The 21,304-nt window shown below is 48.1% G+C and overlaps 1 protein-coding gene across 4 annotated transcripts; it reads left to right on the top strand.

The window, feature by feature from the left end:
* The first annotated feature begins 28 nt into the window (after positions 1-28).
* LOC107271499 (mediator of RNA polymerase II transcription subunit 13) lies at positions 29-21,136 on the top strand. 4 transcript variants are annotated; one of them, XM_015747557.2, is made up of 17 exons: positions 30-200; positions 6,998-7,328; positions 9,910-10,078; positions 10,208-10,350; positions 10,528-10,960; positions 12,032-12,181; positions 13,152-13,722; positions 13,849-14,055; positions 14,210-15,922; positions 16,000-16,336; positions 16,417-16,733; positions 16,818-17,009; positions 17,086-17,397; positions 17,473-17,811; positions 17,915-18,199; positions 18,285-18,556; positions 18,641-21,136. In XM_015747557.2, the coding sequence occupies exons 1-17, from the start codon at positions 132-134 to the stop codon at positions 18,771-18,773; spliced, it is 5,973 nt and encodes a 1,990-aa protein (XP_015603043.1). In that variant the 5' UTR covers positions 30-131; the 3' UTR covers positions 18,774-21,136. The 4 variants fall into 4 exon arrangements, with proteins under 4 accessions (XP_015603045.1, XP_015603043.1, XP_015603042.1 ...); XM_015747556.2 differs by having other exon boundaries at positions 10,205-10,350; XM_015747559.2 differs by lacking the exon at positions 12,032-12,181 and having other exon boundaries at positions 29-200; positions 10,205-10,350.
* Positions 21,137-21,304: the final 168 nt, after the last annotated feature.

The raw sequence follows: 21,304 nt of genomic DNA, 5'->3' as shown, positions 1-21,304 counted from the left end.
CATTTTACGGTCGCCATTGAAAGGTGAAAACCCTCCTAAATGTTCTCGAATAACAGCGGTCTCGCGGTGGAATTTCGGGCTTGATCGGCGCGCCTGGTGTTGCTAGTGATACGGTGTACGATGGAGAAGCCATGACGCACCCGTCGCATCAAACGAACGGCGCCAGCTTGGAGGACTGCCACACGAATTTCTTCGCTCTGGTGAGTGAGCCCGACTCCGACTCGGGAATGTCTTCTTCTAGACTAAAGGAAACCTCCCGTGGGAAAGTGGCTCGACACGAGCGTGATATGCCTCCTTTGACGATAAGGGAACCCTTTACGGTAACGTGCCAACACCCCTAACAGGATCGGAGTATATTCGTCATCATCCCCGTTACTCCGAGAAGAGTCCTTCATTCTCCGCGGGTGTTTGTGTATCGCTCGCTCACTCTCTCGCTGTTCTCTGGCCCACTCAGCCACTCTCTGTGTCTATATATACGCGTGTGCCTTAGTGGATTTGAAGTTTGTTGTGTGCCCAATGTCATGCCTGATTCACGTCACCCGTGGAGTTTCAATCGGAGAAGGTTGCAAGGACGGCAGCCGCCAATCCTAGGAATGCATACCGCGCACGCCACGCACCTTATATATTTTACCTCGCATACGCGCCAAATAAACTCGCTTCGTTCACGGGAACATGACCTAGGGAATCCTCACAGCATCTAGCCGCTGCTCCTCTACACAGTTCCATTACCGTTTCTACTCTACTCTCCATTCTGTCTCGCTATACTACGCGCTACAGTACTCTCGACACGTCCATCGTGCTATACTCCGCTCAATTCTGCATCTAATCTCTGTTTCCTCGTTCGCCGCGCCACGACCCTTCCCCTTTATTCTGTGCTCGTTCTCGGCGAGTACCTTTTGCGAAAAAGATCATGCAAGCGAGTTCCTCGTCATTCACGTCATGCTCGTCATCGTCTCCCTCTCTCGTAACATTCCTTTCGCCGGCAAGTTGCGAGGGAGTCGTCGTGCGGAAACTGTGTCAAGCCGGCTGTGCTCTCTGCCCGTTGCTTATGCTCTCTCGAAAAGTCTCTCTTTTGCCTATCCTGGTTACACTGTCTTAGCTTAGTTGCGCTTTCTGTATACAAAGGAACACACTGACCGACGAGCGACAGAGACAGACCTACCAAGACATAAGAAAGACCCCAAGCATTGACTGAATGAGGCGAGTCACTGAATGACCAAGTCAGTGCCGAATAAACCTCCGTAAGGATTCAAGTCAGAATCAGAAGAAGTTACGCCTAGGGATTTTTAGGCCACAATATATCCCACATATAAGAAGGCATACGATGACTGTAGATGCTCTCGCCAGTCTCCTCTTTCCTGGCTCTCGTTTCCTTTCTCTCCCAAACACGGCCCAAGTCAGCCACTTACGTTGCTCATCGTGTACAATGGAGTAATCTTTATCGACGTGACGTAAAAAAAAAAGGTAATGCAAGGAAACGGGTTTTTCCACATAAATTTCTCAATGAAAACATTCTCGTTGTCTCCAACGTACCAGTACCTCGCGCCATTTTTTTTTCCACAAGGAATTTACCTCGCAGGACTCACGTACACCTCCGACACACCGTGACCCTTTCTGCTCTTCTCTCGGATGGAATCGATATTTTCGTAGCGCGCTTAAATTCAAAGCGGCATTGCCGCCTTCTCCCTCTCGACCTCAACTCTCTGCTGCCCCCTCTCTCACTTCCTCACCATCTTCGATCTTACTCTCTCGCTCCCTATCAAACTATTTCAACGCTTTTCGAAATACCTCAAATCCTCCAAAAATCATTCTTGTCCCTTCTAGATTCCTAATCGGACCAAGTGAGCTTCTCTTGTTAGTCACTCATCCTATCCAGGCGCCTTTATCGCGTTATGCACGACCAGTCGTCATCGTAGCGCCAGCGGCATGAACTCGCGCGCGGTTAAATAATCGATAATCGATATCCCAGGAGAAACTAGTATCCCTCAACGTGTTAATTTTAACAGTTTGCAGTAACAGGAATAAATTTTGCCCTTGATACAACCATAGGCAAATATAAATAGGAAAAATATATATTACACGATTAGATAACAGTTGGGGTTTAACGCTGAATATTTTTATGCCGAAAAATTATAAAAGTAACTATATTCACTTGGCTGTCCGTTTGATTTCTGTCCGCTTTTTTGTGACTCTCGACGCGTCTGATATGTAAATTGACGTTTATGTAGATCGACGTAGATTTCTCGTTTCTTGAAAAATTCTTAATGGCGTTCTGGCTAATTGGTATAATTAATAACGATCGAGTGTCTTATCTAAGAGCTTCTTAATCAGACACGACTGTTGACTAGACACCGAGGGATCTCATTACGCTCATTATTATCGAAACGATTGAATTAGTCGCGCAATTAATTACAATTGGTAATGTTAAATTGACTTATTTTAGACATTTCAAACGCGTTTCTTGTCGATTCCTTCTTTTCTGTCGTCCTCGTATCCACCTAATTAGTAGAGAGCGTCCACGTGGTAAAAATATTTTCGGAAGCCTCCGATAAGCAATTCTTATCGGACAAAATCGCGCGCTACTTAACGCCACTCCGAATCAGCTCGGCCGAGTCACCTAGTAACGAGCGTTGAGAACGCGCCATTAATTTTCGCCACCTCTTCTAACCGCCATCCATCCACTCTCACGGCCGCCCCTTGTTAGTCCGATTTTCGCGAGGGACTAACCTCGTCCGTCGGCTAGTCAACCCTCCCGTGTTAAAACTGTCAGCGTTTACAGGGACTGTCGTCAGGAACATACAGGAACATGCATAGGCAGTTAACGAGTGTCTCATTCGATTGTTTACACGCTGCGATTAACTGCGATTCGATAAACAGAGAAGCACGAAGATTTAAACGTGAAACTGACCCGCCCGGTATATCCGAATACCACGACACCCCCCAGATACAGAAATTCACCCCCGTTAATACTGCCGTCAGTATTGAATTTTTTGTTGTGAGGGAAATTCGAACCAGTCATACCCGTACCCACACGCAGCCAACTTCAGACAACAGTTTTCCCTTGGTTACCACAGGTCCGTTAGTTCGCTCCGACTTTCACAGAAATACTTGAGAATCGAGATCGTACCCTATTTTAGTTTTATTCTATTTTTCCAAAGGCGTTCAATACGTGTACATATCACCATTCCATTCGATACAGTTTTTATTCGTCAAGCATTTTACATATACCGACAATGTATAACCTAAAAAATCGGCTTGTAAATAGTATCCGAGGTCTATTCTGCTTACGATTTCTTCGAACTCAACTTCATATAATACGAGGTTAGGTTGTAATACGCAGTCAGGTAGATACGTCGGTAGTAGAGGTTGATGCGTATTATATTCTCCTTTTAGTTGGTAGGAGTGTTTCAGGTATGTAACTATATCGGTGGCCGCGCGCGAGAAACGCGTATAGACACGTTAGTCCACGACGGAGACTCTTTCTTTCCTTGGCTCTTCTGTGCGCCGCCAGTCTGCCTTACCATAATCCCATACAAAGCCCAGCGCACGCCGGACGACACGGCCAACCGAGCCAAAGTCACTCGACTAGATTATACGCTGAAACTGGTGCTACGTGAGCGCAGACAAGCCCCGACGGTTCCATGTTGCCTGGCTGCCTGCCTGCTGCCAGGTGAAAGCCTTGCACTAAGGACGACGTTACGTTAACCGTACTCTCGGTTGGCTCATGCTAGAGCAGAACTCGGAGTCAGTGCGGCAAGGCGGCCTTCGTCTTCTTACATATTTTTTTTTATACCATAGGATATCCCGCTGCGCCTGGTAGACCCAGCTGGGACACCCTGGATTCCATAGCTACTCCCTCTGCCGTCGGCATCCTTCTCATTTCCACCTTTCTGGAATTTGTGATTTCTTAAGGATATTTTTAAAATTTCTTTTTTATCATTGCATCATCAAAATTCCTATCGTTGATTGTTTGTCAAAATTTTCAATTGTTTCGAGGATGACACCACGACCTTAAGCTACTGGGACTGCCTTATGGTCCTTTGGGGGGGTGACTGTTCCTTCGGCGGATTTCCTCCCTCTCCCTTCAGTTCCTCATGGACGTCTATCCCAAAGGCCAAGCGGAACGACGCGCGGTTACCACGCCTGCGTGTTAAACCTCAGGGCCGATTTCAATGGGTGCGTTCGCTTGGCGATTGCCGAGGATCAGGAGACGCGAGATTCGTTACTCTCTCAGTGAAATATCATCCCCTGATCTTCTACCTCTTTCAGTTGGCCCTGACGAAGTCAGGTAGCAGCCTGCGTCCATTATCCGAGGAGTCTCGTCCTAGCCAGAAATACTCAGCCCGAACTGCATTCGACCGTTTGCGATTCTATGCAAGAGCCACGAACCCAGAGAGACGAGAATAGAGCGACGTACCCGCGGAAAGAGATTGAAAAGCAAAAGCGTAGCGCAAAAATGGCGTGTCCTCATCGAGAATATACAGATTACTACCTTCGTACATTATACACCGCTATGTACCAGTAACCTCCTTGCGAGATTATTAGCTATTTAGAATTAATCAAAATGGCGACGTATCCTCAAACGGGCGCCACCTGAGATCACGTTTGTTTTGACTCTCAGCATAACGTAAGGCCGACCGAGAGAGCGCGCTGCTTCCTGGAAATAATATTGGCCGCAGTCCCACTGTTGCGTATCTTCCTGAGTCACAGCCGCGAGGGGAACTCCAGAGTTCCATGACCAGACACGAAAAATGCATCTGTACGGAAACGCTCGATTTGTAAACAAAATAGTAACCGGCGTACGCACTCCATATATATATATATATATATATATATATATATATATATATATATATATACATATACCGACTCAAATAACTAGCGACTCCCGCTGGCATTCCGTAGAGTCTGACGAAGTTCCTTCCGTGCACGAGCGACAAGCTCGTAGACCCAGGGTCTCCAAAGAGGAGTAAAGAGACACCGGCGACCCATCGATCGACCGATAAGGATATCGACAAGAACTAACCATGTCCCAGGGAATCGGCAACAATAACCGTTAGCTTCCTCCTGGAATCCTGGTGCTCGATCTTTCGTTCCTTAAGTGACGTCAACCACTGGCCGTCGGTAGGAGCAGCGTTGTCGTCACGTCCGTCCCAACGAAAATACAGTTTCACGAGCGAGAAACCAGAGGGTATATCGATCGCCGTTCAATACGCCGTGGCACCGAGACTTCCGAGTGAGCTGACCCAACCCCAGTTCTTCCTGCTGTTACCAGAGCCAAACACTTCCTTACGATATTACCCAGACGATCATCAGCATATCTTCAAAAAGTCAATGGGAGTCGAGATGCGCCCCTCCGGGTGTCAAGGACGAACAGCTGATTTACGGAGTCTACGGTAACGGCAGTCGAAGCATGTCGTATTTCTTTGTAACGATCAGAACGTAAACAAGCTGGAGTCTTATCGTGCGATATTCCTCGACCTTACTTCTCCGAGTGCTTGCCAGGGATTTCGATCGGCGTCGCGTGCTTCTATTTTTCTCTTTGTCACTCTCTCACTGTCCTGGCTGCGTGTATTCGTGGCCGATGATCATGCCGGAGACGGAGTGAGAGAGAAAGAAGATAATCAAGTGTTTGGCGCGCGCGTCAGGGAGAAACGCACGGGACGCTCGGGAAGAGGGAGAGGCGGCGCAGAGTCGGTTAGAGCAGTTGAGAGGTTCAACTGGAGGAATAGAGAGTTAGGAGAGAGAGAGTATATACGTGTAGTATCAGCACATAGCAGGAGCCTCTAGTGGGATAGGAGGTCCGCGTTGAACCCACGCGGGCGGCCTTGCACGTCGCCTTGCTTGTATTGATCAGGAGCAGCTTGACAGCCTCGTAGTACGGCGTGCGCCTTTGCCCGCTCTCGGGGTGGCCGTCTGTTCTTTGGTACGAGCGTCCCGACGGTCGCTCTGCATTTTAGCACGGACCCCGCGGGCCCGCCCGAACGAAGGAGGAAAGATTTGAAAAAGGAGGAAAGGAGGTAGACTGGTCGAGTCGAACGCGCAGACGCCCACAATGTATTTGGACCGGGTTGGCTATGGTCTTCTTCTTGCTTCTCTCTCTCTCTCTCTCTCTCTCTCCCTGTATCTTGTTACTTGCCTGCGAATACATAGGAATGCGACTACCGACTCCTGTACCACTTGGTATTATGCATTAAGGCGATGACGTCGACGTCAGTGCCGAACGAGTCCTCGAGGGGGCCTGACTGTGACGGCATGACGGAGTGCGAACGCGTGTAGAATTAACACGTGCACGTCCATGGGAACGAATGAAAGGACTAAGACTGGAAACGAAGGCGTAACAGGTGCTGTCGTTTCTCTGGATTGCGACTGGCTACGCAGCTCTCTCTCTCGGTAGAATCGTGATACCTGAATGTTTTAAATGTCAGGGCAGCCACTAGGAAATCTTCATCTGGGTAGTCTGAGAGGGGTTCATGTTCATGGAAAATATAAAAGATATATTTTTAGAATTCTTTGTCACAGGCTTGCCTATCGTATAGGTTTGTAAAGTCGATCGAAGGGGCGTTCCTGTGGCCTTGGCTATCTTACCTTTGGTACCCACAATGCACTTGTCAGGCGTCCATGATACGAATGCCCATCCACGTGCATGCCACGTGATGCATTTATCGCGACTACGAATCTTACTGGCTCTGTGATCCTTCCTCAACATGAGCTTGATCTTTATTTTTAATCTCGAGTCGCCCGAGATACGCGGATCGTTGGTATTGAATTTTATTTTTATCGTATACTCCACACTGTCTACGAACCCTTAAGTCAGGTTACGCCAGTGGGTTCCAATTGTGTCGGACTATCACCAATGAAATAATCAAGTCAGACTCGCCTCGTGAATTTCTTCACTTTGACTTTGATCGGCCTGGTGGAATCTTTAACTTGGTGTCTTGCCATGTGATGCGTATATATATATATATATATATATTTTTGATTATTTTCAAAACAGACGGACCTCTGCGGCATCAAATGGAGGAAACTCGTGTGGGGCGAGGTGGCCGGTGGCTTCGGGGGCACCCCCCTTGAAGATCCGGTACTGTCGAGTTTCTCACGGTGTCTCGCGGGTGACATTCTCTGCGTATGGCGGAGGGTGGCTGCCTCACCGCCCTCAGGAGGATCCGGGGCTACCGGTGGGGGCGGAGGTATCTTCGACCTGGGCATCGCACCCTCTCCGGCACCCCCGCCCCTCTCCCTCACCGCAGCCAAGGAACTTTGGATTTTCTGGTACGGCGAGGAACCTGATCTCTCCGGACTCGTCTCACCGGAACTTATCGCCTGCGGTAAGTCAGCACTTTGTTTTTTTCTTTTTTTCTTCGTTCCTCTTTCTCTCTGTCGCTTTACCTTCTTTTCTTTCATCTTCTTCAAAATAGATATATAGATCCAGCTCGTCCGAAAGAGTCAAAAAGATGTCAACGGAACGGTCCTCTTGGCTTGTCGATTTGGCTCTGATTTTTTTTCGCAGCGGAAACGCAGTGCGCCGCCCCCCCGCGTCTAGGCTGATACCCCGATGTCGATTAAGTAACGATCAGCTGATTGCGCGAGCGACGGCTTCTTTGTTTGGGATTGCCAATCGGTCGTCGGCCGATCTTCAAGTCGAGATCTCCCGGCGGGTTTTCTAACCCGGCTACGGATCTTGGCGATCAGTCGATCGATTAGCATCGGAGGTTACTAATCACTGGCCCAAGGGGATAATGGGGTTGTCCTGATTACCGATATCAACCCTGTCTCATCCTTCTTCCTTTTCCTTCTTCCCAGCACTCGGAAACTACCCGTACCATCAGAGAGGATCAAGGCGTATCGGCGAGCCGGTAACGTCGAGCGGACAGTACACACGGAGACCGTGTTCCAACATGGGGTCGCTGAACTACGCCGTTCCTCGTGCTGCTGCCTGGCTGCCTCTACGTATAGACCAGCCGTTGTTGTTCCGCGCCGACCGAACCAATTGCGGAACCAGCGACTAACCGTTAAATCTAAAACGCTAACTGTCTCTTCGTTCGAGGATACACCGTTGCCTTTAGAGAAAACAGGAGGCTCGCTTTGGTACCACGTGATCTTAGGTTTCGGTATCTTTGGCCCCGGCTATGCAATTAGAAACGGATCGAATGGGATTTTCGAGCGCTCGCTTGAAAAAAATCACGATAATTAGCGTTTGCGAAATATACGAGAATTACGCCACGTAGTTATTATTAGGAAATCCCATGAACCCGTGCGTGGCTCGAGTTTCCTTTTTAAATTTTGCGCTCGTCAGGTTTCACTCGTGCATTGTTTTTCGCTTCTATCGCGCGCCATGACAATTTCTCATCTTTGTATGAAAATCGATCGCCTCTCGGTCTGCACGATACCCCGTTGCCCCGTGCCATTCAGCTGATTCTGATGAATGACCCAGTAATGGCGATCGCGACTGCGTGCCTCGTAAACGTATCGGATCTTGAGGTTCGGAGCCCCACGATTTTCTATGGCCGCAGTGTGGATGATACAGACTGATTTTTACTTCGCGAGGGTCCTCAAGTTGCGCCGTAGGTAGGAGTCGACGTATCCACTGGTATTACAGCAGAACGTTGGGGCTCGGCTGGGCGCGTCGAGTCATATCTAGATAACACGATGTAAACAGAGTCACGAGTATTTGTCTGACGCTCTTGGTTTTCGAAGATTGCACGCCTGGGGAGTTAAATATTAAAGGACGAGTGCTCGAGTTAAGCGCGAATGATCGCGATAGTTGATTCACGTAGTTGCGTCCAGATGGCGCTGGCGTAGACTGTTTACAGTCAGCCAGCTCGGACGGAACGTGTCGGAAATTATTGGACAGCCGTCGAAAAGTAGATCGAAGCGCGTCAGCATGCTTGCTCAACGCCGCCGCGATCAGCTCGTACCGATCCTGTAGATTGTCGATTTCGCAATCTCTCAGTGTTTTGAGTAACGTTCCGTAGAGTCGATTGTCTTTTTTTTCTGCTCTCGTACTTTGACTTTTTATTCCACTCGGCAACACCGGTCGGTAACGTACGTAAAAATTGTGAAATTTCGTAACGCGCAGTTCGCTGTCTCCTTTGCTTTTCGTTTATCGATCGAGCGAAGAAACATGTGTCGCGCGGGGCCAATGGTCGCCGAACGAACCATCTACATGAGAACTGCCCTTCCGTTGCTCTCGACCCTAAATCCCCATCGTCCTTTATTCTCCCTGTCTCTGTCTCGCTTCCTCCTACGTCTCGTCTGTCCCGTCCCCGTAATTCGTGGCCACGTTCCGGCAGGGCCCACTACCCCGAAAACGCAGTGAAACGCCCAGCGATCCATAACGAGGGCTGTTCCGCGTAACAGCCCACTCCTACCTGCTACCTGCTTGCTTGCCTTTCTGATCCTCGCATTGATTTCCAAACTTGGCCACGTTCTTCGCGTGGCCCGACCGTCTCTGGCAAAAACACTCTAACTCGGGCGCGTCAATTAAAGCAGCCAGGATCATTGCTTCTGGATACAGATGTATCACGTACCTAGTTGCATAATATTCGATCCAGCGTAATCCCAGGAGACGTTATCGTCCCATGTTTCTATAAGGATAGTCGGCCCTGAATTATCTTTGCCACCGGGACACGTGGCTTTCCGTTCCGTTGTAATGATTCAAATGCGACGTGTCCCTGAGGACTGTCGCATGTCGACTGAGCTCAGATGGTGGCTAACGACCTCAAGAACCTGAAGGACCGGAGAAGCCGACAGGCGGAAACAAAATCCAGGACGAAAGTCGTGAACGGCATACCAGTACATAGCGTGCACGATCTTCGTGAAATTTTTCCTTTTCTCAGTCGAACACGTTTCTCATGCGTCATTTGTATCTTTTGATTTTACTATATTTTTCCTCTTGTCTGTTCACAGAGAGCGAACAAGGATCTTGGGAGAGCGGACTGTCTTACGAGTGCCGGTCACTTCTCTTCAAGGCGCTGCACAATCTTATCGAACGCTGTCTGCTGTCCCGTGATTTCGTACGGCTTGGCAAGTGGTTCGTGCAGCCTTACGATGGCTTCGAGAAACATCGCTGTAACAGGTATTTATTTGGCGGTCGTCGCGTCCAGTACGAACATTTTATTAGATATTAGAATTGCGTGCCAAGGACACTCCCGGCTACCACGCGAGTTCGATTTAATGACAGGCCGTGCTTTGTTTCTTCCAGCAGTCACTTGTCCTTCTCCTTCGCGTTCTTCGTTCACGGCGAGAGCACAGTATGCGCTAGTGTCGACGTCAGGCAACATCCTGCTGTTCGTCATCTCACCAGGGCCTGCTTGCAGAAGACGCAAACGTCCCAGTCTGGGGTCAAGGGTAAGGAATCTTTATTGACCTGGCTTATGGTTAAATTAGAGGGTTCGTTGGACCTGGACTTTTATATCGAAGGCTCTTTGACGTCAGGGAACTTGGTCCTGAGACTCGAAATTCTCAATAAGAGTCTGGCCATGCTCGTGCGTCCTCTGTTTACAATTCTGCCTTCTGATTTCACAGTGATCCTTGCACCTTACGGGTTAGCTGGTACGTTGATCGGCCAGGTCGGCAGAGTGGACAGTCAGCTTCTCGAAGAGTGGAAGCATTTTTATCCGATCAATGGCACCAGCAGCGAATCAGGATTACCGCCGTTGGTGGAGGTGCTCGTTGGCGGCGTTCGGATGCGATATCCATCCTGCTACGTCCTCGTTACGGATATGGATGATACGCCGATCGAGACTCCCTTATCGCCACCCAGCAGTCCTGCCAGCTACGAACATCCGCTTTCGACTCAACGCGACTTGAAGGCGGCAACCGAATTGCCGGAACGCGTGTGGGCCGAGTGCACTATCAGCTCGCCGCTACCTGCTTCCAAGATGACGGAATCTTCCCCGGAACCTGGCACCTGGACCTTCGTCGACCCGACACAAAAGTCTTCCTGCATCTGTACCAAGTGAGTTGGTCGGCGACGTCGCGCACTCTTCTGTGACTCGAGATACAAGGAGCGCACGATGCGTTTAGGCATTAAGAAAAATTACTGTCTTCCTGCACAGATAAGAACGAAATAATTGTTAGTCGAGCGTTTTACTCTGTACGCGAGCTCTGCCACTTTTTTGTATATCTATTGTATTTCTTTTTTTCTACCTTCATTCGTTTCGAACTGTCTTGTTTGTCACGCCAGATACAAGAGAGGCCCTACTAGTCGCCGTTTTGTAGTTAGTCGAATTTGCTAGTGGCATGAATCCATATAACACATAGTGTTTGTAATCGTTGAAGGCAAGTGTCACACGTGACAACCAGTAGAGCACGTGATCCGAAGCAAATTTACTTTTAATATTTTATCGTTCGTCACGTGTGATGCCCTCTTATCGCCTAAGCACCGCGGTGCCCATTCGATATCTTTTCTAGTAGATTCTTGTAATTGTTTGCCGGATTTTCCAGCGACAGAGCAACGATACTTCAACTCGCGCTGCTCCGTGTTTATGCATGTTAGGATTTAATCCAGTGGTACGCCAATTATTATTGGGACAGTCAGTCAGTGACCACGCAAACGGTAGCTCATATTGTACGTCGCAATGTGTGCATGCCCAGAGAAATTCAGATCTTAAGATGTGTAGCTGAATGCGAAAGTACCGCGAAAACTCATGGTAGCCGGTACCTATGCATTAATTTTCACTGTTTTATTATATTTTTACAGCTGATCATTCTCATCGTACAGGGCCATCCACGTGCGACGCTCCAGTTACATTTGACAGTCTAATCAGTGAGTGTTGCCAAATCTGACTGGTGACGTCTCAGCTGGATGACCTTGTACAGACTGTCACGATAGATTTTTATCCATTGGATAAAAATCTATACAGAGTCCTGAAGTACCAAGTACCAAGAACCAAGATTTTTCACCTGGAATACAAATTTTGCTAATACTAATTCAGTTCAGGATCCTTCAGGACTCTGTATGCTGATGAGGATGAACTCCTAGACTGAGACACGAAGGGAATGGAGATGTTAAATACATCGGTTACAGGTGTGCCACCCCCGGGGGTTGGAAGGGCCTGGTCTCCTCTCAGATTCAGAGGGAAAGAGTAGATAAAGGTGGGCGGAGGGTCGTACCGTTCCATCGACGCTCTACCACCCAGTGGGACGTTTGTCCCTCTGTCCCTGCCAATGCCCCCAGGTGGGTAACCTCTGACCCCTCCCTCGATATCAAATACCATCTTTTCACCTCACGTCTCAGGACTGCAATGATAACAGTAACACACCACCAATCATCCATCATTGAGTCATCATCGTCACCGAACGCCCCATTCGTAATGAACTGGCTCCAGATCATCGCTCTGGAATCATTCGTTGCTTCTAATACGTCTTAACTCGCTCTACACCTTTCATCTCACTCACTCACTCACTCACTCACTCACTCTTTCTCTCTGTCTTCACGTCGACGCGAATCACGCTGTGGGAATTTGGCTTGCAAGAATAACCAGGAACAACGATAACAGACCCGGGATACCCGGGCAGGAATCATCACTCGAAATTAATTTGTATCTTTAATGTCGCAAGTAACGAGTCGTCAATGATACGAGAATCTCTTGGAAGGCAAAAATTACTTAAGTGATTATTGACCTTTTTTTTTATGTAATATTGTCGATTAGACTCAAGATCAATCCTGTGACGTAGCGGTAGATGTTTCTGGATGCATGTTGTTTTCTTTTACTTTTTTTTTTTTTTTTTTCTTCAATCACTGGGCTTACGCCTTTCGGTTATCATTAATTTACTTTCATGCTCTGTAAACTCTCTTGCACGAAAGGGAGCAGCTTCTTTGCTGTTGTTTGTTGTTGAATATATTAATATCAGATACCTGTCAGTGATCTAGATTCATGCGCCTCTCACGTTCGTTCAGTGTGCCTGTGCATGACTTCCTCTTCACAGACCCTCGTGTATTAAGTTTGCCTACTTGGTCCTCTATGTCGCTCTGTATCATGGTTTACTGGCTGAGGTTAATGGAATTCTAGTATACTGCTTTGTTCGGACATGTTGATCATCATTAAAGGATCAAATCACTTAGCTTCGATAGAAAAAAATATATATATACTCAGGCGTTGGCCTGACTTCCGGCTAAGAAATATTAAATTTTGTTACTGTAATAGGTCCGTGCTGAACAGAACGGAAGCACCTAGTACACCACCTGGTGGGCCACCCTCGTACCCAAGAGGTCCTCCCACGGGTGGCGATTGTCTGCCAGTTCCATCTGTGGGTTCACCAGGATCACCGGCCCCGTCGCCACTTCCTACGCCGCACTCGGAACCAGCTTCCGTTCCACCAGCTGATCCAACGATGCCGACCCTCAGTCCGCAGCCGCCTCCAAGTCAGCCGAACACAGCGGCACCTCTGACACCTCCTCAAGGACCGAAGTCGACGGCTTCGTCAGCCTGCAACAACCAAGTGCTCAGTCCAGCACCTGGTCCTACCTTGAAGCGACCCGTTCTGGCTTCGAGGGAGTACGAGGGTGCTCTCCTAGAAGACGAGCAACCGCTCTCGTGGCTCTACGACTATTCGACCCAGGAAGCCTGGCTGAATCATCCCGTGAAACGATTCAAGGGCTCGCCAACCGGACCTACCAATTTACGCAGCAACAATCTCTATCCGCCAACGAGTAATCAGGTGCATCAGGCACAGGCTCCGAAGTTGGAGATCAAGCAGGAACCCAATGCCGCGCCTGTGAGTATCCCACGTACTACTTCGGCCTTTGTCCTTTTTCTCTAGTTCTCTTGTATATGTTGTCGCGTGCTAGTGAATGTTTAGTGGTTTTTTTGTCAATGGTGCGTTTTCATGTCTTTCTTGTAGGGTGAGTGTATTGGGGGTAGAACAGATCCGTATGAGTTTGACGTAGCGGGTGAGGAGAATGGCACGGGAGTAGATGGACTCAGACGGCAGAGGGACGATCCTCCGAAGCCTGGTTCCCTATTTACCAGCGAGGGACTCCAGGCCTCGTATAAGGACCTCGATCAGATATTTGATAATTCCGATCCTGATACTTCCAGCGATGAAACCGTAAGTCTCGTTATTAGAAGGCCAATATGACTCAATAACCCCTAAGCATGGCAGTGCAACAATAATACATTAGTCCAATAGCATATGCATATCTCCCTCGAGCGAATAGTTTACGATTGTTAGCTCTATAAGAGTTCTCCTTTCTTTTGTACAGAATTTAAACCAGCTTCAAGTACAAACACCGCCAGGCTCGAATAAGTCCGGCGGCCTCCACGAAGAAACCAGGCTGGACGGGACGAACAAGCATAACAACCGAGGGGTAGGCGTACTTCGTCCTGAGGAACTCTCAAAGATGTTCCCCACTCCACCGTCCTTGGAGCACAACCCGGTAGCCTCTCCCTGCCAGCTTAGCGATCCTCCCATGGATCAGACCGAATTATCTGCTCCCCAGCGTCCTCTGCGACATCTACCGGACATTTATCCTAACATGGGGTCTCCACCAGAGGAACCCATCGAGGACTGGTCCTACGTGTTCAAGCCAGCGTCGATCTGCAAGCTCGTCGGTTCTTCCAAATATGCTCCGCTGACGAATCTGCCCAGCCAATCCCTGCCACCCGTGACACTGCCGTCGCACTGCGTGTACAGACCCTCCTGGCAGTGCAATCCTACTCCCAGCAATCCTGAGAAGACTCTTCCGCCTACCAGGCCAGGCTCGGTTCAACAGCCATGTTCTCCGAGTCCAGCACCTCTCGGTGCACCCTACCGTTCTACGACGATGTCTGGAAGACCACCGCCGCCACCATATGACCAACCCAGTCCTGCTACGTCTACGACGTCGTCGTATCTCAATAAGAATCTGAATAGCATCGAGGCTGACACGCCAGGACCAACCCGAGCTCCCGAATCGAATTCACTGGTGGTCAACATTCTTCTTGGCGACACGGCTCTCAACATCTTCCGGGATCACAATTTCGATAGCTGCAGTCTCTGCGTCTGTAATGCCGGGCCGAAAGTCGTCGGGAATATTAAGGGTGCGGATGCCGGTGTCTATCTGGCTGGTTCCTGGGGTTCCGGTAGTGCTCTTTTCCAGGATGACGATCAGATTAGGTGCAGCTGTGGGTTCAGCGCTGTGGTAAACAGACGACTTGCGCACAGAGCTGGACTCTTCTACGAAGACGAGATGGAAATCACTGGAATTGCGGAGGATCCCGCAGAGAAGAAGAAGGGTTCTTTGGTCGCTGTGGCGTGCGGAGGAGGGAAATGTCCCGAGGGTCTGGACTCGATACCACCCAATGTCCTAGAACTTCTTAGGGAACAGTGTCTGATAGTTCAGAGTTCTGCTAGTAGTCTCTACAGAGCCGCTAGAATATACGCCAGCTCCAAGAGTTTCCCGCCTCTCGCGCCCACGGTGAATACCCTCGAGTTCAACGATGGGAACGAAGTGTCCCTGGCCGCCCTTGACCAGGGCAAGGTAGACGGTTCGCAAAACGAAAGGACAAACCGTGTGAACGGAGTACATCGATGGGCTTTCCTCAGAGCCAGAGGTCCTCAATGTAGCGGCGACATCGTCCGGATGATGAGGTCTCTTCAGCCTCTTCTTCAAGAAGCAGTGCAGAAGAAATGTACGACCAGAATGTGGGAGGCGCCGTACACTGTAGCTGGACCACTGACCTGGAGGCAATTCCATCGTCTAGCTGGGCGTGGAACGGATGATCGCTGTGAACCTCAACCCATACCGGCGCTAGTTGTTGGCTACGACAGGGATTGGTTGTCCCTATCACCCTACGCCCTGAGCTACTGGGAGAAGCTTCTTCTGGAGCCTTACGCTGGACCTAGGGACGTTGCTTACATCGTCGTAGCACCAGACAGTGATCCAGTTATTAACAACGTTCGTTCATTCTTCCGAGAACTCTCTACTACCTACGAGGTAAGGATCTTCTTCGATACGATCTTATTGCTGATTCCAAAATATTAACTATTCTCATTGCACGCTCTTCTCTTCAGATCTGTCGACTAGGTAGACACACTCCTATTTCGAAAGCTCTGCGCGACGGAATTCTTCGCGTGGGCAAATCGGCTGCCCAAAAATTGACCAAGCAACCGATCGACGAATGGTTCAAGTTGCTCGGCGAGAACCAAATAGGCGAATTATTAGGGTTATATGCCCAAGTTTGTAACCATCGGCTAGCACCGTACTTGACCCAGGTCATACAGGACCGTAGTCTATTGGACCCTGGTGACGTGCAGCCTGCGAATAAACAGCAACAACAGCCTGCCGCTCCTACTCCAGAGGCGCCACCAGCCACGCCGGATGGAACGACACCGAAACCAGAACCAGTTGGTACGTAGGCTCACTTTTAAAGAATTTCCCTCGTTACTCGAAACATTAGAAATTACATTGTACATATTCTACTGTTACAGAGGGAGAAAATACTAGAAGCGAGACGCCATCTTCGAACACGACACCAAATACTAATTCAAATATGGGTAACACGACGCCTACGTCCCAAACGACGACCACGACGACCACCACCACCACCACCACCACAACTACCGTAGGTCCCGACGAAGAGGAGGTAGAACCACCAGCCGTTGTCGTGTATCTGGTGGAACCGTTCTCTCTAGGAGGACCTGAAAATCCTGATCGTCGACGACTCGCCATCCTGGCTCTGCTGCGTGCTTACTCCGCTGCTGTTAACAGCATGCCAGAAAATATTCGATCCAATATTAACGTTCAGGTAGATATTCCCCAGAGTCATGGAAGATACCTACTTAAGATCCTTTGAGAAGATGATTATTAATAACTGCGAACAAACTTTTAGCTGATATCCTTGGAAAGCATAATGGAGTTGGGACGGGCTCGCGAGAGACGAAAAATCCAAGACGAAATGAGAGCACTGGCGTTGAATGTCTTCCTTCAAGGCCGGCGACTCTTGAATCACAATTCGACAGTGAAAAGTCTCACCGGATTCGGAACCGCAGCAGCCGCTGATCTGTTCCTTAAGAGCAAAGATGTGTGTCTCGAATATTTATTCTAATTCATTCTTATTGTCTGTTAGATCGTACTGACTCATGCAATTTTCTTATTAGGATAGAAACAAGGCACCCTACAGGCTTTATGCGCCAGCATACGTGCTGGCTCCACTCAGAGCCAAAAGCGAAGCACCCGAATCCTTTGGAATGGCAGGTCCCGAGGAATGCGCGGTGCTTTACCTGAGTTATTGTCTGAGCGAGGATCAGTCATGGCTGCTGGCGGTCGCTACGGATGATCGAGGTGAGATATTCGAAACGGCAACTATCAACATTGACGTGCCGAATAGAAGACGACGGAAACGAGCTTCTGCTCGACGAGTCGGTCTTCAGAAACTCATGGACTTCATACTCAGCGTTATGTCGCAAGGGGTCAGTATTCATTTCTCAGATGTAACAAGATGATCAACAGCTGTTTCAATGACGTTTTCGTGTAACCCTTAACAGGTACAACCATGGAGACTCGTAGTTGGTCGAGTTGGACGCATTGGTCACGGTGAGCTCAAGGGCTGGAGTTGGTTGTTATCTCGCAAAGCCCTTCTCAAGGCGTCCAAGCATCTCAAGGAAATTTGCGGCCAATGCAGTCTGCTTTATCCCTCTGCCGCACCCTGTGTTCTCAGCGCTTGCTTGGTGTCCCTCGAACCGGACTCTACCCTTCGTTTAATGGCCGACCAATTTACTCCGGACGAGAGGTTCAGTCAAGCCTCAGTCAACTGCCAACTGTCAACCCCGCAAGACGTTACCTGCACTCATATACTCGTGTTTCCTACATCCGCCACTACTCAGGTAAGTCTAATATTTTTTTCGGTATCTAGAATGTTCAGGCAATTCATGGGGGTCGCCCTTCTTATCACTGATCGCTCCGTGTATTTCCTTTGTACGAATTCAGTCGTCCCAAACCGCGTTCCAAGAACAACACATCAATGGACCGGAATTAGGGGACGAAGAAATGTTCTCTGCGCTGAATGACGATATGCCTGAAGGTATGGAAGGTATGGGAGATTTTAATGACATCTTCAGCCTATGGCCTGAGCCCGGTGCGGGCGGAGGTCAAAGTCCTGGAGGAAGTCCTCATCGTCCAGAGGGCTCTCCTCTCGGAGGCGATGGCGGCGGATCTAGTCTAGGGAATCACGATGGCACCGGTAGTCCATTCCCGCCGGTCAATACACCAAGGGTATGTCTGCTCCCGTGTATTTCTTTATAGTAAAGGAAATCGACCCGGCAGAAACATAAATTGCGAACGTTAAAACCTCCTCCAGGCGGCCGTTGCCGAACAAACAGAAGAGGTGGGTACGCTTTTACAACAACCGCTGGCTCTCGGTTATCTCGTGTCGACCGCACCTACCGGAAGGATGCCACCCTGGTTCTGGGCAGCCTGTCCTCACCTCGAGGGCGTCTGTCCTGTCTTTCTGAAGAATGCCTTGCATCTGCACAGTCCCGCCATCCAGCAGAATAGCGATGATCTGTTACAACAGCAGAGCGCACTGACCGCTCATCCCTTAGATTCGCAGTACACCACCGATGTGCTCAGGTACGTTCCTTGCGCTCCTTATACCTGGATATTGTAATGACGGTGTAACCTGGGATCAGCTGTAAAGTCATAAAACAATTACAGATACGTGCTAGAGGGTTACAATGCTCTATCCTGGCTGGCAGTAGACGCAAACACAAAAGATCGACTGTCCTGCCTCCCGGTGCACGTGCAGGCGCTCATGCAGCTCTACCACGCTGCGGCAGCCCTCGTCTGACCCACACCTTATCCTTTTGTAGCGCATCACGCGCTCCTCTCTCTCGCATTCGTTATCGTAACGTCGTCTGGGGCTTTACGAGTGCGATCACCGCATCCATGCGTTCCACCTTCGTCGACGTCTTGAGGAACATTGCGTAGGAATAGTACGAGGTTAAGAGAGAGAGAGAGAGAGAGAGAGAGAGAGTGAGAGAGAGACACATTAAAGACCGAGACGAAGGGTAAGGATAAAATGTGGAAATTTATCACGCGTGATAGTCAAGAACCAGAAAGGACAAAGGTCGAGGATGACAAGTGGCCACTAGATAAGAAATAGATAGATTACTCGATGCGATAAAGGGCAATGATTTTCGATCACAGCCCGTTCCATTCATACTTTTTTCTAACCGCCGGAAATTCGCAAGATGGCGGTAGCGTCTTAGACGCTACTCTCGGGCCATCCTTCTGCTCTTTATGGGAAAATAAAAGAAGAAACTTCGCACGCAAATGGACGTGACTTAGGGAAGAATGTAGGCAAAGATTATGTAGCAACGTGTAATGGTGGCCGTATGCGAGCGGAGTGGAACTCACGCGACGTCGATAAAGAGAGAATTAAACGGAACGAGAGAAAGAAAATGTAGAACGCGCATAGGAGAAGTTAATAACAGTAGGGATGACTTTTAAAAATATAGAGCTCTTAATGTAGTCTCTCAGTCGTGTCGCATAGATAGTCCAATTGAACGAGTCGGAGATTCGCGTAGGGATCATTATATAAAAAAAAGAAAAAAGAAAAAAGAAAACATAAATGAAAAGTAAATGGTATTAAAAACGGTATCCGAATGTTTTTAATTGTAAATTGAATTTTGTACAGAGCTTTTATTATCGATAGCGACGAAGTAATATAATGATATTACGTTGTTTTTTAATTTTATATAGATAATGCGACGACGGGGACGGAACTCGCCGTTTCCTGTCGGACACTCCGACACTGATTATACACACAACCAGACACACAGGTTAAAAACACTCGTATATATTACCTCCCATTATATATATATATTATACACAGCAATGATATATATGTATATATAATATTAATTATATATAATTCAATGTTATATATATACATATATATATATACACACACCACACGTGTAATTAATTTTCTGTCTCTCTACACCAAGGGATACGCCTCGTACAAGCCCCGGCGATAATCGCGTCGAAAAGTAAAGATAAAAATAGTAAAAGCAAAGGAAAAGAAAAGACGTAAAAAGGAAAAGCCAAATTCGTCGTGCGAATGAAAGAAGAAAGAAATATATATATGCAGATAGCCCTGAGCGAGGTTATCCCCCGCCCCACTTCTTAATAACGTAACAGTTTAAACAAAAATTATTAAATCCTGTCGCTCCATCCCGTTGTTTATTGTTGTCACGTGTATAAAGTCCAATTCGCAAGCAGCCGTCGGGCTTCGAGCGACAATAACTCCGAAATGCGATTGACGGCTCCCCGGGTCGTCGTCGAAGGAAGTCGGCGTGACAAGGCCTCGCGGGCCGACTCATGATGCGTTAACGTTTAATAGTGTAAAATATATATTGTTTTTTAAATAATTTATCAAACGAAGAGGGACACGACGAGACGATCCTTTCTTCGTCGAGAATTAGCTAATTTTAACTAATGTATCGGAGAGGTTTTGTTACCCGCGACTGCGACGACAAAGAAAAAAAAAAATGAAAAAAATCACAAGACACACCATAGTCATCCATTGATTCTGACCAGCGTCCATTATCCAGACACCAAAAAAAAGAGAGAAAAAAAAACCAGCAGCACCACCAACCATCATATGCATCAACCACCAACGCTATTCCCACGTCCTTTAAATGTTATCAGGAAGAATCGAGCGGATTGTAGAATTAAAGAAAAATCTATCGAACAGCTAAAATTTGTAAAGGAAATAATAATCTCAAAGAATAAATATAATGAGAGAGAGAGAGAGAGAGAGAGAGAGAAATCGGGGCGCGCATGAGCGGAGATCACGGTGGCGAAATTGCGTCAGTCGCATAGTACAAATATGACTTGTACATAGGTTATCCCTTATAAATCCCTTATCACCCTTGCCCACTTCTCCATCGATGATACCTTCCAAATGTCTCCCTATCTCCTAGAACTCGAGACACCATTCTCAATTTCCCTACCCTGATTAATTGGTTAATTAATTGACTCACACACCACCCACACTCACTCTGTATCTATAGTATTTATTACTTGGGTAGTACGTCATTATTGGGATTATTATTATTATTATTATTATTACTATTATTATTATATTAATATTACGAAATACAGTTTTACGTGTATATATAATTATATACCCCATTCTGCATTCAAGCGGTGTCTTTGAAATTTCTCTTTGTACGGTTGACGCGAGCATGTGGATTGAGACTATTGGCTCTTTGCTATATTTTTGTACTTGCCACCCTCCCTTCCACTCTTCCCGACATTACCACTTGCGTAGCTTTATGTTATTAATTAATAACGGAGACGTGTATAAAAGTG

This window comes from Cephus cinctus, unplaced genomic scaffold (genome assembly GCF_000341935.2).
Source record: "Cephus cinctus unplaced genomic scaffold, Ccin1 Ccin1_scaffold0997, whole genome shotgun sequence".
Lineage (NCBI taxonomy): Eukaryota > Metazoa > Arthropoda > Insecta > Hymenoptera > Cephidae > Cephus > Cephus cinctus.
This window is presented reverse-complemented; position numbering and strand designations above follow the sequence as displayed.